The 19,556-nt window shown below is 41.5% G+C and overlaps 2 protein-coding genes across 3 annotated transcripts in view; both read left to right on the forward strand.

The window, feature by feature from the left end:
- klhdc3 (kelch domain containing 3) overlaps positions 1 to 3,632 on the forward strand; it is a 55,898-nt gene extending 52,266 nt beyond the window's left edge. For both annotated transcript variants that reach the window (XM_061690231.1, XM_061690232.1), the window contains exon 12: positions 976 to 3,632. In XM_061690231.1, coding sequence (XP_061546215.1) covers positions 976 to 1,042 — 67 coding nt within the window. In that variant the 3' untranslated portion in view covers positions 1,043 to 3,632. The remainder of the gene's footprint in view (positions 1 to 975) is intronic.
- On the forward strand, positions 1,169 to 17,812 carry npas4l (neuronal PAS domain protein 4 like). Its single transcript, XM_061690230.1, has 11 exons — positions 1,169 to 1,241; positions 4,143 to 4,179; positions 8,696 to 8,819; positions 11,130 to 11,293; positions 11,363 to 11,508; positions 11,596 to 11,701; positions 13,300 to 13,558; positions 13,642 to 13,751; positions 14,820 to 14,961; positions 16,308 to 17,488; positions 17,567 to 17,812. Exons 3-11 carry the CDS (start codon positions 8,716 to 8,718, stop codon positions 17,593 to 17,595), a joined length of 2,241 nt encoding a protein of 746 aa, XP_061546214.1. The 5' UTR covers positions 1,169 to 1,241; positions 4,143 to 4,179; positions 8,696 to 8,715; the 3' UTR covers positions 17,596 to 17,812.
- The last annotated feature ends 1,744 nt before the right edge of the window (positions 17,813 to 19,556 follow it).

Below are 19,556 nucleotides of genomic sequence, written 5' to 3' on the forward strand. Positions count from 1 at the left end.
TTTGTGTACGTGTGTGAGAGCTTGAGAGAAGAATCTGGTTAACTCCCGTTGCCCCTCGGTGGCATCTCATGCCCCAGTGCCAATCTCCGGTCTCCAGCGCACACACACACACACACGCACACAAACACAAGCGTGCACGACACAACAAAACGAACAAAGCAATTGAGAGGGACTGAGTGTTGAAACCAGAGCCAGTGATAACAATCTGGAGCTCAACCTCTGACCTGTCATCAGGTCGGTACGAGACCCTGTAGTCACCCCCTGCTCCTGGTTCTCATGTTACATCACGGCCTTCCCTCATCCTCATCCAATTAATGTCACACATCTACTTGATTGAGGGTAGTAATCTTACTTGAGTTTAATATGTTTGGAAAGTTATGTATTCCCCATTTAATCTCATCAAAAAGTTAAAAGGAATGTGACGGTCAAATGTGTCAGCTTAGATGAAAGATGGCATATACAGTATGTTGAAAACGGTACAACCATCCATACCACTTATCCTCGCAAGGATCGTGCTGGAGCCTATCCCAGCTGACTCTGGGCGAGAGGCAGGGTCCACCCTGGACTGGTCGCCAGCCAATCACAGGGCACACATAGACAAACAACCATTCGCATTCATACCTATGCGCAATGTAGAGTCTTCAATTAACCTACCATGCATGTTTTTGGGATGTGGGAAGAAACCCGAGTGCCCGGAGAAAATCCACGCAGGCACGGGGAGAACATGCAAACTCCACACAGGGGAGGCCGGATTTCAACCTGGATCCTCAGAACTGTGTGGCAGATGTCCCAACCCAATCTCCAATAATTTTTTATTTATTTCAATTAAAACCTTTAACTTTATGGCAATATTTAAAGATTTAACTGTCATGTTAAAAAATAACTACTGCATAATAGTGTAACAACGTTATTGAAAAACACTATTCAACCTTTCATGATTTTAGAACCATTCAACTCTCTTCCTCTTCTCTCCAGGTGGGAACTGTCTGCCATGACCACCAACAGCAACATCAGCAGGCCGATCGTCTCCCCCCATGGCTGACGTATAGCTGAATGTGAAGCAGAAGCAGATTATTATTTTTTTCTGCCAGATCTAGTTGCGCGTGGAGGGACTGTTATGTCAAATACAGATCTGCGCTGGATTTAATTTCCCTACTTATCCAAAATGTCCTGAAAGGGACTTGTTTGGACTCAGTGGATTTTCTCGCTCAGGATGTTTCACAAAAGGAGACGAAAAATGGGTGAGACCTGCTCACCTTCTCTCTTCTTTTTTGTCTCTAAAAATTCAATCAGCCTATGATAATCATAGACTTCGAAGCATAGGAGGAACGAGGAAATTTAAAAAAACAAAAGCTAATGTTGATGTCATCAAGCACAACCAAGCTTCTGTGAGAGACAAATCTGAACACAGTCTCAAAATAAAAAGACTTAAATGATCATGACAATGTACATTTATGTATACACATACCATGTCCATTTGCAACTAATGGGGTAATAGGCTAACTTATTTTTTTGTGTTCAGGGACGTTGATTATTGTGCATTGTACTGGTTAAAAAAAAGACATGTTTAACTTTTGCTCCGCTCACCACCACCCGGCGAGCACTCAACTGCCACCCGCTGTCCCATAGTGATTCAACGCTCATTTTAGTAGGCAGTTGTGATTCCATAGCTTGTCTCACTCATTGTCTCGAATAACGCCTTCCCATGTCAGTACATATAATTCTGTGGCTGTGCTGTTACTTAATTGCTGAATTACCACAACCACGACCACCTCCACCAGTGTGATTTTCTGTGCCAAATGTAGGACTGAATCATAATACAATTTCATAGTGTGCCATCCTCACACACTCCACACTTTTAATGAACATGCATCACAAAGTTCTTGCTCTTTTGGACAATCCAAGTGGTGTCAGACGCTTTCCCAATGAGCGCGTGCACGTGCTTCTGTAGTTTGTACCGCTACAGGTGACATAATACAATTGCTTAAGGGCTGCCTTAAAATCTTACTCTCTAAAACAAATGTTCTCCATCCACATTCAATTGTATTGCATTCCCATGATAGTTTTAGCAAGTCTCTAGGAATCACTGAACAGCTGCTTTTGTTTGCATTTTTCAAAAATGTTTTGCTGTCAAAGTCTCGGGCCTATTTGTTCTCAAAATATACAGTCCAAACATCTTTGGCCACCACTTGTTTTATTTTATAATGAACCTTTTTCACAACATTCATTTTGACATTGTAAATCAGTAAATTATAGGACGGATACATTTAGCATTGTTACGGAAATACTACAAAACCCCTTTCCCCTACAAAAAAAATATAAAGGGATAGTGCTTTTGGTGTTTTTTGTTGTTGTTGTTGTTTACTATTGTACCGTTGGATCCACCCAACCCCCAGAATTATAATGGCATCTCCTGTCAGTTTGACATACTCTATGAACCAGGACGTAGTCTGCGAGCTAACAAACTATGGACAAATCCAAATACAAAGCTCTTTTCATGCGTGATTAGATATGCCGTTGCCAAAAGACTTGTGCACAGTGTACTGTATTTATAAGGAAGGGATCGTTGCCCCACTGTCATTTTTGTTTAAGCTAATTCAGACTAGACTTAAAATAATATATTGAGGACGCTTTTCAGTAGTCAAGTTCGTATTTACAGCCTCAGCTCACTGTGTGTTACCTTCGTATGGAGAAGAAGAAGCACTGAGGCTTTTGTGATACAGGCAATGGGATCTTTGCATTGTTGATTTCTTTAAGAACTAATGGCCAAAAATGGGGTTAGACCAAGCAGAAACCTGGATCCTGACTGTGCAGACTTAACTGGCCTGCACCATAAATGTTTGCAAATCATTACACTGCAGGTTCAAGATGGCAGATCACGGCACTGAAGCATATCAAAACAGTCAAAGAGGAGACAAGATTATGCTGATCCATGCTCAAGTAAAGACCACAAAGCAAATCTGACTTCTAATGCGCTCACACACACACACACACACACACATTCACATACTCACATGGACACATAACACACATTAGTCCTTAGTCACCCAGTGAGCGCACACCAGCCACGGTAAACAAGTCGAACAGATGTGACACTAAATGGCCATCATTAATCTGCTATTCTTTCAAATTCTATTGTGTGGTGGTGATGTTTTTTCCTTTTTTGTGTGTAAAGACTTTTGGTGATGGAACTTTTCAGGGACAAAAACACATTTGCTCTGATAATGATGAATACACCTCCACTTAGGCAATGCTAATGATGCAAAAGACGGATGTGTTTTAAATATTTTGACCTTATATTTTTAATGGCTGTGATTTAACCCACCCTTTACAGTTTAAAAAGTTAAAGGAGTGTGCCTTGCTTTCCAAAATGGGTAATGCTGTCAGACTGTCGTACCAGCGACTGTATTGTGGCCAATGACATGGCATAGTAGTGTATTATATCCGTTGGTTTCTACAAATGAATCTCATGAGATAACCGAACAAAGTACTGTATACAGTGTATTCAACATTCAAATATCCACATACATGCTCACCTTTTTATTTTTTATTGTTTTGGGGGAGATTATCAAAGTTGGTCAGGACTTCTTGTGCAATATGCTTTATAACTGTCAATAAATCTGAGAACATTTGACTGCACTGTCTTTGTGTGGGGAAATAAAATCACACTTCACTCACTACAAAATAGCAGTATGTCGTAAATACTGTAGCAACAATAGCATCTCTAGTTTTCTACAAGCCTCCCTGACCTGTTTGCTCATTTATAGTCTAAATTTTAGAGGGATGACCAATCCTCTCTTTTTCCTCGCTGTGCTTTATTTTCTCCTGTCATCATGGTGATCCTGAGTGATTTTTTTATTTTTTATTATTATTATTTTTTTTTAACACCGTTGAACAGCCAATGACAATGCTTTGTAAGCTCTTTATTGGAAATTGCGGGTCAAAGCAACTGTACGATTGTCTGGAAAAAGCCGAATGGAACTTTATTTAGGGTTAATCAGAGTCATTATACTGGGTGTCTGGGTATTTGATCCCAGAAAAAGAATTTTATAATAAAAGTAAAAGGTGCCTCACCGAAGTGTTTATTTTTGATGTGATATACAAAAAGCCTTATTGTAAAATATTTTTCTCTTAACATACAGGTATTTGTTTCAGGGAGCGGGAAGGAACTACTTTCAGGTACGCACCTGACTATATGTAACATGGTAATATTTTTTGTTAATGCAAATATTGTTCATAACAAAGATCTTATGTGCCCTGCGACTGACTGGCGACCAGATCGGGGTGTAGTCCGCCTTTTGCCCGAAGTCAGCTGGGATAGGCTCCAGAGCCCCGCGACCCTAACCAGGATAAGCGGTGTTGAAAATGGATGGACAAAGATCTTAAATGTGACTTCCTTAGGCCCGCATATACCTTGTTAACATTAGTGTTTTCACTTCCTATATCAGTCAAACTGGAAATCATCTGAAAAGTTCAAGTTGTACTCTTGAATATTATTTGCAGTAATTATTTAGTTGCCTTCTCAGCAGACATGTCACTGTCAAGGTTGCACTAATGTTACTCATCACAGTTAAACATTTTTGAAAATGTGCAGCACTAAATCTGGGTAATGAACCTCACGTCTTGGAGCAGCTTTAACTCATGACTGAACATTCCTGTTCCAGCTCCATTTGTATCACTCCAAGACTTTGAACCCCTCGCCTCCCAATTTAATGCTTCCTGTTCAACTCCAGAGCGTTATATCTTCCCCAGTCGCCTTGTCTGATAGCCCCCAGTGTCTACAACATCGGGCACCCCCACCCCACACGCCAAATGACTTTCAGTCAGACGCGTGCGGCTGCATTGCAGGGTCCCCATCATTAGTGTGTGAAACTCTGCTCCAGTCGTTGCCCCTGCCACCAGTAGTAGTGTCCTGGCAGTGTGTTCCTGTCTGTCACCAGCCATCAGCTATAAAGGCACTGTTATCTCCACAGTTAAGTGCAGGCCACAGACGGAGGGTGAGCTCAAAGTGAGGCAGTAGAGACACCCTGTCCGGCCTGGCCCCACAGCACACAGGAAGCAGGGCAATGCCGGGTGCCTCTGTCTGGCCCCGGAGTCCTCCTTGCTCCACGACGCAGGCGTTAATGCGGGGAAAGCCTTGGGCAAATTACTCTCTAGTTTCCCTTCAGGACTCTGACGATCCCATCGGGCCTTGAGAATCAGACTTGAGGATTTGTTCAGAGTGGTTTGTTTTGTCTTGTCCTGTCGCGTCCCGCTCCAATTCCCTCACTCAAGTTCTAGTTTTCAGCTCACGGCCACTAAATTGGGGGATTTGAGAAAAGAGGCATTTAAAGAGCCCCAAGAGGATAGAAGCTGGAGCCTGAAAAAACATCACATTGTAGAAGGTGCATACCACATAGCAAGACATGACTGGAGTTGATAGAGAGCAAAATGCAGGGGCCTGCGACCTACACCTTTGTCATATTGTCAAGGAGTGTGATGCCCATGATCTTGTCACCTGCTAAAGGGGCTCTACTATGCTCAGTGTGTTGTATTTTCAAAACCTGAAGCTTGCAATAGGCAATTAATTGAGTGATTAATGCACTCTCTGAAGACAAACTGACAGATGATTGGCTCACACAGCTCCTCACAAATCAATGATGCATCCACATGCGGTGTTCTGCAGACTCTTGAATAACAATGTAGCTGTACTATTTCAAATCCTTTGGAAAGCTCTTTGCAAATGGGAAATTTGTTCAGTTCACCCCCCCCCCCCCCCCCCCCCAAAAAAAAAGGATTTCATAATGTTTTAATGGAGAATATGATAATGTAGGGTTGACACAAACAAACAGCATCAAAGCAGTCATCCATCCATTTTCTTTACCGCTTATCCTCACTAGGGTCGCGGGCTGCAGGAGCCTATCCCAGCTATCTTCGGGTGGGAGGCGGGGTACACCCTGAACCGGTCGCCAGCCAATCGCAGGGCATAAAGAAACAAACAACCATTCGCACTCATACTATGGGCAATTTAGAGTCTTCAATCAACCTACCATGCATGTTTTGGGATATGGGAGGAAACAGGAGTGCCCGGAGAAAACCCACACAGGCACGGGGAGAACATGCAAACTCCACACAGGCGGGGTCGGGGATTGAACCCCGGTCCCCAGAACTGTGAGGCAGATGTGCTAACTAGTTGCTCACTGTGCCGGCTCTAAGGCAAACATTGGTACTATTTTACTGTACATGATGGTTTGTAAATTTTTAATGATGCTATAAATTCTTAATAAACATTTATAAAGGAGAAAATGTTTTAACAGTTCCTGTCGCACTTGACTATGATCATGATGAGCGTCTACCAATTATACAGTAAATAGCCAAAGGGACCCAGTAAAACAGGCCCTAAGTATGATTAATACAGTTCCAGTTTTAACAAAGACGGCAAAACACAGAGCTAAATGCGGGAAGGTGATTCTTGCGTTTTTTTATCTAATGACCTTATAGTGGTTTATTAAATCTTGGAAAATGCGTTTTTCCGCCCACTGTCTCTCTGTTTCAGTTCTTCCTCTCGAAGGGGAGGATTTTTTTTATTGTCTCCAAAGTACTCACTGTGTGAGAAGCACGGTCCAATAAAGGTGTCTTGATATGTCTTCTGTTGCAAATTGGCGGAATATCAATAAACCAAACCAAATGACAATTATACAACTTTACAAGGGTATCTTTATTGTAATGTGGTACCCAAACATTGAATACATTTCTACAAGTTGTTCTATTTTGTTGGTGATGGCTTCTGCAAGTTTGTTGACTTTGTTATATATTACATCTCCACAATCTAATTATATCCAATATCAGTTCATTGAATTTTGATTGCGGCGGCACGGTGGTCGACTGGTTAGCACATCTGCCTCACAGTTCTGAGGACCGGGGTTCAAATCCCGGCCCCGCCTGTGTGGAGTTTGCATGTTATCCCCGTGCTTGCATGGGTTTTCTCCAGGTACTCCGGGTTCCTCCCACATCTTAAAAACATGCGTGGTAGGTTGATTGAAGACTCTAAATTCCACATAGGTGTGAATGGTTGTTTGTTTCTATGCACCATGCGATTGGCTGGCGACCAGTTCAGGGTGTACCCCGCCTCTCGCCCGAAGATCGCTGGGATATGCTCCAGCACGCCCGCGACCCTTGTGAGGATTAGCGGTCGAGAAAATGGATGGATGGATGAATTGTGATTGACAATGTTAAGTGTATTGTTGTGTGGCAGCACTGCACTGCATCATCCATCCATCCATTATCTGAGCCGCTTATCCTCACAAGGGTCACGGGTGCGCTGGAGCCTATCCCACCTATCATCGGGCAGGAGGTGGGGTACATCCTGAACTTGTTGCCAGCCAATCTCAGGGCACATATAAACAAACAACCTTTCGCACTCACATTCACCCCTAGGGGCAATTTAGAGTCTTCAATTAACCTATTATGCATGTTTTTGGGATGTGGGAGGAAACCGGAATGCCCGGAGAAAACCCACGCAGGCACGGGGAGAACATGCAAACTCGACACAGGGGAGGCCGGATTTCAACTGAAACCTGGTCCTCAGAACTGTGAGGCAGACGCTCTAACTAGACAGCCACCGTGTCGCCACACTGCATCATATCGAGAGTTAATATTTTGCACATCTCGTGAAGTTAAATGAGGTCACCAAAATATTATAAACAGTTCTCCGTATGGTGCGTGATAAACATACACCAATTTAACTAATTTTAATTTTAACTAGGAATCCATTTTCTATACTGCTTGCAATGTAATTATTTCCAATACGAGAACTATATCAAATGTTCATGTTTACAAAGTTAATAATGATGTTTTTGGTGTTGTTGGATCTGCATCACAGTGAGACCTAATAACTAGTTACATAAAAGACAAAAAAATTGCATACCTCTCATACAGCGTCAATCAAAACTAAGCATTTTTTGTCAAGGTAGAGTCCTTACATTGCTGCTGTAATTTATATATACATATTTATATTTATTATTACTAATACTCTAGTAATTCATGCACCCACCAAGTCACACATGTGGATGTAAGTTTATGCAACAACAAAATACAATGCTGTTTGAAAAATGGGGGGGGGGGAAACGTTCCTGCCAGACCACCCCAGAAATGATTGTTATATACAATATCAATATATAACATATAAAGTTACTAAGTCCCAAACTAAAAGATTCAGTGTGTTATAAGAGTACAATCCTGATAATCTTAATGAAAACATAAAATGGTTTGGAAACTGTTCATGTGCATGCTACCAACATAGACATTACAGGTAATTTGGTTAAAAATGAAATGATAAGACATTTTTATATAAACATTACATTACCCGTTAATTTGCGAGCGAGAGCTGACATCCATGCACAGGTTATTTTAGGGGGTTCTCCACTAAATATAACCCACTTGTGCTGTTGTCACAACAAGTAACACTATCCCATTTTGCACTTCTTTTTTCTCCCCCCCTTTGGATGAGAAGCTTCAGGTTTGAGCCAATTAAAAAAAGGGAGACGCACACACACAAGATGTTGACACTAGGAGATGAAGAGCACCGTTTTGGTTAAATATTATCAAAATATCCACAATCATATATTTTAAATCAAACCGTATATCTTCTGATAACGCAATGATTCACTTACTTGTCTGTTAAAAATAAAGTGAAGCTTGTGTTTTTCCCCGTCAGGTGGCATTTTCAGCGTCAACATGACAATTTGGTGCAACGTCTGCAAACGTCCCGTAAATGCACCATGCGTCTCCCATCTTGTGCGTGTGGATGACACGCGCGTGTTCTGTCGGAGAAAGTTCAGGTCAGTGCAACTGTGCCTAATGCCCTTTGTGGCCGGATTGACCCATGACAGCTGAGAACATTTAGGCTTGAAAGAACAGACCACAACATTGGGGCTCCACGGTGTCCTCGTGGTTAGCATGTCTGACTCAATGATGAAGTGCGGGGTTTGAATCTCCTGTGTGGGTTTTGCATGTTCTCCCCATGCTTGTGTGGGGTTTCTTCAGCTCTGGCTTTCTCCCCCAGTCCAAAGCATGCATATTAGGTTGATTGAAAACTCGAAACCACAAGTGTCAAACTCAAGCCCTGGGGGCCAGATCTGACCTGCCACATTATTTCCTATGCCCGCGAAAGCAAATATGGGGGTCTTCCTTATGTTCTTTTGTACCAAAATTGCAAATTGATGTATATTATAAGCATTTTTTTTTGTACCAAATCCCTTTGAAAATAACATTGACTACTGATTTCAAAACTAATTATCCATCAATTTGTTGGTGTATTATGTAATAATATAATGAGGCCACCATTTATATTGTTCCAAAGTCATAACGGTCCAGAAACCATAAATACAGTGTGGCCTTGCGACAAAAATAAGTTTGATACCTATGCAAGTTTAAACTGTCTATAGGTATAACTGTGAGTGTGAATGGTTGTTTGTGTATATGCGCCCTGCGACTGGTTGGCGAACAATTCAGAGCGTATCCTGCCTCTCGTCCACTGAGTTGGGATAAGGTTCAGGGAGCTCACCCGCAACCCTAACAAGGACACCTGCAATGGGATGTAGTTCGTCTGGAAAAAAACCCAATGTAAAAATGGTAATTAGATGTTGGAGGCTACTATCCAGGTGCCTTTGAGCAAGGCACAGTTCCCATGCCCCAGCTCATGAAGGACAGCACTTTTTTGCACGCCCCTTTCACTATGACATCTCTCCTTGCATCACTGCACGAATGTGTTTTGGTTTTGTGTGGTGTGGTGTACAACAACACAAAATATACAACAGAGTTTGAATTGAATTTCCACTTGAGGAATTCTAATCAGTATAATACATTCAATTGTATTTAAAAATGTATAGAAAATGAATTAATGGATGATTGGCACTTTCAGAGAAGAATTAAATCAACTATATTCATTATTCTGGTTGCAGTTTTCAGCAGCATACAACGGAACTGCATTTTTTTAACTGGCTAATTAAGCTACATGAGAGGGTCACAATATTAACACCATTGCAATGCAATTCTAAAAACAACAAAAACAAGAGTACATTTAAAAAACAATACCATTGAAATGGGTCACTGATGGTTCTGTGGTTTACTTGCCTGACTTGCGTGCAGGCAGCGCCTGTCCAGTTTCCACTGAGTCATGGTGTGAATGTGAGTGTGAAGGGTTGCCTGTCTCTATATGCGCCTTGTGACTGATAGCCCAAGTCAGCTGGGATTGGCTCCAGCTCCCTGCATCCCTGAACTAGAGAAATCTGATGAATGGAAAACTAAAATTGACTCGAAACAGAGTATTGCCACACATTTTACATCCAGCTGTCTTGCCCTGGATCTCATCCGATGATATTATGAGGTGTGAGAGTGTACATTATATTCCTGTATGTATTGTGACATCACAGATTCACAGCATTCATTTGGGAAATCTGATGCCTTGGTAGAGAAGCAGCTTGCTGGATAAATAGTCATCAATTTAAGGCATACTGTTCATAGTAAAGTACATAAAATAGCCTTTATCCTGCTCCTTGTCCTCAGGTAATTGCAGTGCATCCTCAACCACGCTGTATTTAATGATGTAATTATCTGCCTCTTTAATGTGAGTAGCCAGAGTGAAAAAATGAACATGATTCTCCTTTTGTGGCACTTTTGTGAATGTCCTTGTGACGTGGGGTGCCCTCTCCCATTGTAGCTTCTTTATTCAGAACAAGCCCAACCTCCCCTTTGAGTGTGACGCCCCCACACTGAAGCCCCCAGCAGCTATAAAAATGCTCAGGACAGATAATGATCACACACACACACACACGCGCACCAAGTCCATTGAGAGCCCTCATCCTCCACTGCAGACACTACAGCTTCTCATCACAGCAGTTTCCATAGGAACCATTCATGTTCAAAGTCGGCTTTCTTGTGGAGGGAAAGGAGACTCGAACCCTCTCAATAGATTTGATTCTTTGAAAAAAAAAAAAAAAAGGGTTAGTTTAGACAAATGGCGTTCTTTTCTTTTTTTTGAAAGAAGCCAATGATGAACGCACAACTCGTTTTTGAGATGCAAGTGAGGCACTGGTGACAAGTTTCCCCGCTTTAGTTTGCTTCAAGTCGGCTACCATGGTTCCTCACAGATCCACCAAAGGAGCATCCAAAGCTCGGCGGGACCACATCAATTTTGAGATCAGGAATATGCGAGCTCTGCTTCCCATCCCCTTGGAGGACCAGGAGCGACTCTCCTACCTGCACTCCATGGCTGCTGTGTGCACCTACATCAGGAAGTCGGTTCTCATCCAGGGTGAGTCGAGAATAGCTGGCTTCTTTTAGGGCGTGTGTTGAGGATGAACTCACACGTGTTTTCCTTCAGGACTTCCTACTGGCGAGGCTCTCCCCTGCTCTTTTCCCTATGAGGCCTTTCTCCAAGCCTTGCATGGCTTCATCCTCGTCACTACTGTCCAAGGAAGGCTGGTCTACGTGTCTGAAAATGTATCGGAATATCTCGGCCTTTCCATGGTGAGTCTGTAAATACGCTGTCATTTTAAAAACAGAAACTGTACTTTTTTATTTTTCACAAGGTAAAATTGTTCATTTCGTTCTCAGGTGGATGTCCTTCAAGGAGACACCATATATGATATGGTGGACTGCAGGGACATTGAAATTATTGAGCCCATCCTGAAGGGACACAGTGAAAAGACCCCATCATCAGGTAATACTGAAAAACATCTTGGAGTTTTGGGAAAAAATTAAAACAATAGTCCGCCACAAAGATTTTGTTTGTGCCAAACAGATCTGAGGAGCACTTACAGTCGTCACATTTCTGCATTTATGTCAATTCTCGAGATCCTAATATCGGCCTAAAATGATATCTTCACCATGAAATATATTTAATGACTGGAATCCAAATATGTATTTCTTGACCTATATGGGATAATCATTTTATGATACAATTTAACAGGCACTGGTTACATTTGAATTAAAGTGCTTTTTCTTAAGGATTTCAGTGGACATGGTTCATTCTTCATCTTTGATGGTTATGAACGAGGGAGTTTCACGTTTTCTTTTAAAGCTATGTTTATATGATCTATCATTAAGAAAAAACACTGGATGTACAATATATTGTGGTCATCTATGCAAATGCATTTTAACACAAAACTTATAACTTTTGATGAAAAACAAAAATTTACACATTGCTGCATGTCCTATTTGTGTGCGTGTATGTGTGTGTGTGTGTCTGTGAGATTTTCTTTACAAAATGTGGTGCTACAGGAAATATAAAAAGTCTACACCCCCCTGCTCAAATGCTAGGTTTTTGAGCCTTTAAAAATGAGCCCAAGATAAATAATTTCAAAACTTTTTCCTCTATTGGTGTGACCTCTAACCTGTACAACTGGAAACAACAATATTTTTGAGAGTATAAGTAAAAAGAGACAACTAAGATGTTCTTGCATAAATGTGCACACCCTCTTATAAGAGGGGATGTGGCTGTGTTCAGAATTAACTGATTCAAATTCATGTTAAATGGCAGTCAGCACAAAGCTTGAAACACTGAACTGGTATTTGAAGCTGTTTATAATTCCCTCCACCTTGACTAAGGCCCCAGGTTCCAGATGAACAATAACAGTCCCAGCGAATTATGCTGGCACCACCATGCTTCATTGAAGGTACGGTATACTTTTGGGGATAAGCCATGTTGTGTTTGTGCCAAATATACCTTTTGGAATTAGGGACAAAAGGTTCAACCTTTGTTTCACCGGACCATAACATTTGGATGTTTGGCATTAACACAACACTGCTTAGAGGCACTTTGGTGGCAGGTGTGTGCTGACTTCCGTTTAGCAGGAGTTTGAATGTGATTGTCTAATTCACAGCCACACGAAGGTGGCAGACCATTTTGGAGATGTGCCCCTATTTTAGGCAAAGTACCCCTCTGTGTGGGGGGCAAAAATTTGCCCCCCACACAGTTGCCACCCAAAAAAAAACCTAAATTGTTCTGCAGCTGTGTTTAGACTTTTTATTAACACTGTATACGTTTATTATTGGGCAGCAATGATATGACCGATTATGCTTTTTTTCTCAATGTAAAATAACCACAATTAGAGGAGAGAAAAAAGCTCAAACTAATGTAAATGTAAAAAAAATAAAAGGTTGCTGAACATAGAACGCTAACTGTGATTACACACAAGTACTGCAAATCGAGTTGTTTTGCACAAAGCAGATTGTCTGTTTATGTGCTACCAATGCAAAATTGAGGCTTTTGAATGAAGTATGTACAACAAGTCTACTTTTTTTGTTTCTTTCCTGTAGAGAGGAGTTTTGTATGTAGCATGCATACCTCCAAGACCTTCAAGCCACAGCATAACAGCTGCTCAACGCTGGTTCGAGGCAGCTTCCAGTCCTTCCCAGAGCCATGCCCATTCTCCCCCCTCGGTATTGCAGGCAAGCCCCTCTTTGTGGCCCTGTGCACCCCCACGGTGGACCGCCTCAGGGGCGTGGAGTTGCACTTGTGCCCCAGTTTCGACAGCATGCACACGCTCGACATGAGCTTCACTTGGCTCTCAGACAGGTACAATCAGGTCACATCTTACACTGAGATCATATTCATGGTATTCTGTGTATTCTTACCAATATTTTGCTTATTTCTTTCAGTGTTTTATATTTTTTGGGCTACTCAGCAAAAGAAATGGTTGGGCGATCATGGTACAGCCTAGTCCACCCTGAAGATCTAGCTTTCACTGTGAATCATCACAGATGTTTATGTAAGTAACATATTAACTATTAATTATTAATTTTTCATAACGCTCTAATGACACAAACAGTGTTAGCTTTCTTGGTTAGTAAACTGTGCTTTGGGTTGAGGTCCGTCTTTTAAATTTGTATTTTTCCAACAATTTGGACTTGACAGGAGTGTAAGCTACTCGAAGACAATTGAAAGCTGGTTTGCGGTCATTAATTATTCATATTATTTGTTTTCGTTGAGCTTCCATGTGCACATTAACATTGCAGACAAGCACTCAATTGGGACACATAAGACACCTACATGTGTATTTCAATAAAGTAGAATATTTTAGAAAAGTTCATTCATTTTAGTAGTTCAATTCAAAAAGTGAAACTCATATTGAATACAGATTCATTAATCACAGAGAAGGTTTTTTTCAGAAGGCCAATTCCTACCTAATTTCTACATCAATAATAATTTCTATTGTTTCTTCTGTAATATACGAACTTCCTGGAGGGGAATTTTGTGTTTTTGTCCACTGTAAACTATACATATCTAAAACTATAACCATAAAAATGATGATAAAAAAATCAAAAGATCATGTAAGGCTTCACTCTCTTTCTAGTGAATCTATATAAAATATGAGTTTCCTTTTTGTAATTTACCTATTGAAATAAATGACACACACCACCTTCAATATGCTGGCACTCCCTTGCACACCCCATAAAAAAGACAATTTATTGCCATTAAATGCATCATTTTTATTCATGTAAACGTGATAAAAACATAACTAATACAATAAAATGCAACAATGTATTATCACATATACAGTAAATTTAAGAATGTTTCTAAAAAGTTACACAAATCACATGCAAATGTACTTTTGTGCATACATTTGCATGTGATAAGGCGTTAAGTTCCTTTTTAAACAAGCCCAAAAATAATTTTGACCTAAACTCTTTTGGACAGTCATGATAGAGTGGTGTTAATTTTGCCTACTTGGCTCTAGCTTCCCTTATCCAAACACCTCCATTGTGATTTTGAGAAGAATTATGTTTGTGACTGTGCATGATCATACAATAAATATATGTGCTTCCTTCTTCTTCAGTACAAGCAGACGAGAGCCTGCAGGTGCAGATGGTGCTGAGACTTCAGCGCAAAGATCTGTCATGGGCTTGGAGCTACATTTGTGCTAACAAAGAGTCTCAGTGCCAGCCTACATATATCTGCTGCGCTAACTTCATCATCAGGTAGAGCAAATGTTTCCACCATTATTAAAAGACCATGCATCATTTAAAACAGTGGTCCCCAACCTTTTTTTTCTGCACCGATTTCACGTTAAGCAATATTTTGATGGACTGGCATAGAAAGATAAGTCAATTGTTAAAATTACTACTTACCATTGTGGTGAATGTAGATGTGGTAATTTGCGGAAGGCGTTTATTCTGTGCTTTGCATTAAAATGTTTACCATGTTTTTGTCAAATGTAGGAAACGAAAAGATGTCTTTGCTCTTCGTATGCATGTTTAGCCTCTTTAGTGCCATTTTCTATAGCCCTATGTTTATTTGTGGGGACAAATACAAGAAGGAAGACCATTTAAAGCTCCTGTAAAGTCATTTAAAAAAAAAAAAATAATTAGTTTGACACTGAGAACAGTGTTCTTAACGAGTCTGCTAAATCTGAATAAATGGAAAAATCACCAAGTATATAAAATGTGGCTCCAAAATTGTGAAAACTAGAGCCCTCCTTCCATCTCTCGGGTGCTGTGGGCGAGGCAGTGGCGAATTGGACGGCGCCGCCACCGGTCCGCAAGCCAGCTAACTCACTCGCCTCTAGCTGGCCAGCTGGGTCGCAGACCGCCAGGGCGGTCCAATTCAGCACCGCCTCGCGTGCGTGGGTCCACATAACTGAGACATTGTAGCCCAAATAACACAAACCCATCACTTCAGGGAAGGTGCATTTTTTTTTAGCATAGTTTGCTAGCTAACTGCTGTGGTAATGGAAATGGGTTGTTATTATGACTAAATAACTCGCAATTGCTGTGAATAGCCACTGATGGAATGGAGGCATTCAGTACTTATAGAAGTAGGGGAGGGCCGACTTGTGCCAAAAATCACCCCAAAAATCCAGACAACTGAAATAGTGAAAAAGAGTTTAACGCTATATCCCAACAATTCCGTACTCAATTGTTCTCAGTCTCAGTTGTCAGCACTTATCTTCACACATTTGACAGAAACAAATCGCTGAAATTACATTACAGGGTCTTTATGTTTTTTTTTTAAATGAGGAAGCCAAGAGGGTATTGATAGCAATTGCAGTTCAGCCCACCTTGAATGCTGTGGCCTTGTGGAAGTGTAATGTAATGGCGAGAAGGAGTGGCACTGGAGTTTTGCTTCTACAAGACCACAGGGGACTTGAATACCTTTTTGGGAGATTTGGGGTTCTGAAGGGGTTTTATGCAGTGTGCCCAAACAAAAGGAGCTGAAGTTCAGTGCTATTGGCTGAGGTAATTTTGTTGCAGTGTCTTTTGGTTCATCTTGTTTTGTTGAAAAATGTATTTTTCTAAAAATTCAAAATTGTTCTGTGGTCCTTCAGTGAAACAGAGGGCAAATTCCTGCAGAGGAAAATGAGCGACGATCCTTTGAGGCCATCCTCCCCGGCGGAAAGCCAACAGACAGACAGTTACCACTCCAGAGGCTGTAAGAGGCAGAGGAATCCAAACAGCCAAAGTGAGGAGGCATGTTCCAAAGCCAGGGTGGACTGTGATAAATACAACCACTATGGAGATAGCCCCCCTCCTCCTCTAGAGGACAGCCCTGTACTTTTCACCCCTCCCTACAGCCCTGCATCCTCCAGCTCCACTGTGCAGCGGGAGGAGCTGAGCCTTGTCCTCCACACGGATGTGCACAGATACGCCGATCAGCTGCTCTCCTCCCCAGAGGCTTCTCCGTCCTACTACTCCTACCCGGAGGGCTCGCTCGCCTGCCACCTTTCACCTCAACGCTCCCTCCCCTCACAGTTCACCTTTGATCAGGGAGTCTTCACCACTTTCAATGCTCTCTCTCCAGCCTCCCCCTCATCTCCAGCCTATGATTTCCCGGCTTGCGCATCCGATGCCAGATTAGTTCCAGACAGCTTGGCCGTGTCTGACATGAGTGAGAGCTCTGGGGACAGCGCCCTGCATCAAGATGACTTCAGCCTATTGGAGCAGCCACAAGAGGGCAGCCTCCACCAAGTGCATCATGTTCCCCAGTACGCACTACATTCCGGTCTTCCCACCCCCGGCCATTCCCCTCATTCCATGACATCTGACCAGTACAGCCAGATGGAGCAGACGGAGATCAGCATTCTGGCTCAGCAGATCTCCTCGCTGGCTTCGACGTTTGACATGTGTGGCCCCCTCAATCTGCTCCAAAGTGTGGCCCCCACTGACTGCCTGCCCTCTTCCTCCTCCTCATGTCAGTGGCCCAGCCACGCTGCTCTCCCCTCTGCCGTACATACTAAACTGATGAATGATGGCGTTTTAGAGAGTCTCCTCAATGATCTGGACATGGTCTCAAAGAAAGGCTCTGATATTCCTGACTTTAGCTTCCATCAGGAAACTGTGCGCACCTCCCAACACTTTGATCCACTCGGTCTCAGCCCGACCACCCCAGAGAACTTGCCGCCTCCAGACAACATTGCCTTAGCTCCCTTCACTTTGCAGTTGGGATGCCATGACCAAAACACCGAGTTGCATCAACTCAATTATTCATTGCAGAGTAACCTGCAGCAAGGTAATTTCTATCAAGAGCACTCATGAAGACTCACTGTTACACTTGGCTAATGTTTGTTTTCCTGCCTTTTGTTTTCAGATGGACTTGCTGAGGAAAAGCTGTACTGAAATAAGTCTGTGACTTACGACGCTACCCTTTGTATGACATATTGTCAGGAAAATTGTCCTTCGGCGGTTTCAAAGAACATTACGACAAAGATGTATTCAAAGGACATATTGTACTAAAAGACTATTTCTCCCCAATGTGTATCTCTGAATGTTAAGTATGTCCCGAGTTAAGATTTGTCTTCATTTCTGCAAAATGCTGTCTACTTTCTCTTTGGTTCCTGCTGTCTTTTTTTTTTTTTTTTTTTTTTTTTTTTTTTTTTTAGGAAAGGGGTACTTAAAAATGTATGACGACAATCATAATAATAATCATCATAAAACATTACAATGGAAATACTTTCTTGTACTAAGAGGCCACACTTTACTGTTGAGCACTTTATCAATGTCATTACGACAGGAAACGTGTTCATTTCAATGGATCATTTTTATATTGAGCCTTTTCGCAGAGAGCATCTATTGTCATTAAGTGTGTGTGGAACTATAACGAGATAATAATGTATTTTATTTTTCATGCTGTGACAAAAATAATGATTGTTTCCACAACCTACCTCAACGGTACATCTCACTATGTTCCAATTCTGGATTTTAAAAATTGTACAGTATTTAATTTGTTGACTTTGCCACCTCTTAGTTGTGTCAAGATGTTTTTCTATGACATTCCAAAGCATTATGTGATCAATGCCTTTTGTTTCACGTCTTAAGTGGTACTATGAACGAATGGTCAATGTCCTTTTGCTTCAGCTTCTTCAAATATTTTAAATGTAAATAAAACAATCCCCCCAATTGTTTTTTACTGACCGAGGACTGATCTGATTTATTTTAGGAAGTAGTTATGGGTGTTTAATTTACATTTTGTTCTTTCCCAAAAAGAAGACAACCTATTAATGTTGCACTTTCCAGTGTCAGTGCGAGATATGAGTGACATTTTGTGGCTGTATTTTTAGTGCAATTTGGATATTTGATTTGACGACACTCATTTTTGAACAAGCAGTTGTCATGTTCATCCTCAGTTTCTCAATAATGTGCTCTGAAATTACGCCAAATCTGGTTTCTCACTCCATGAAAGTTTAAAGGTTAAACACCAATTTAGAGCCAACGAGTCAAGTTAAAATGACCACCGGGTGGCGTGAAGTACCAAAACTTCGCCATCAGCAAGACAACCTCAATGATGTTAGTGCAATTCCAATTATGAAGTACTAGGTAAAAAAAAATGGCATCCATTTTCTATTCCGCTTGTTCTCAATAGGGTCGCCGGTGAGCTGCAGTTTATCCAAGACGATTGTAGGTGTGTTTTTAATGTGTGTGAGTGAGCATTCCGCATGAAGGCACATGATTGAGTCCATTGATGAGGCAAAAGTCCAGCAGCCTGCTCGCATCCATGGAGAGATAATTAGGAGTGATGTCCTCTGAAGGGTAAAATAGCAAATACACTTCCCAGCGAGCGACCACATCTGCTGCATGAGCCACTGCGGGGATTCCTCTGAGGCATGACACAATCCTCACGGACACACACGTGAACTACGCGTATAGCATCAAACTTCCACACGCTCTCTACCCATCAAGTTTAAAATTAGACATGGGAAAAGAAAAGACACTACATGGCGAAAATGGCCTGTTGTTGCATGTTGTTTCCCCACTGAGCTCGCTTTAAACGACTGCGGTTGTATTAGTTTTCGATAGTGGTCAATGGTTTGATCTGAAAAACACAAACAATCTGAAAAATGTAAGCGCTCCATCAAACATTCTGCTCACTTTTGATTGACACTACCAGAGATTAGTTTAACAATGTGTTTTATTGTGTCTATTGTGAGAGGGGTTTGAATGTTTTTTGCCCCTCTAATCTGACATACTGCTAATCTGAAAACATTTATATTAATAAATTCTAATGCCATGTTGTTATCATGGTACTATAGCAGGGCATTATGCATTGTTATAGGGTACTGTAGTGTAAATACTACAGTTTT

Source organism: Phycodurus eques, chromosome 11 (genome assembly GCF_024500275.1).
Source record: "Phycodurus eques isolate BA_2022a chromosome 11, UOR_Pequ_1.1, whole genome shotgun sequence".
NCBI classification, from domain to species: Eukaryota; Metazoa; Chordata; class Actinopteri; order Syngnathiformes; family Syngnathidae; genus Phycodurus; species Phycodurus eques.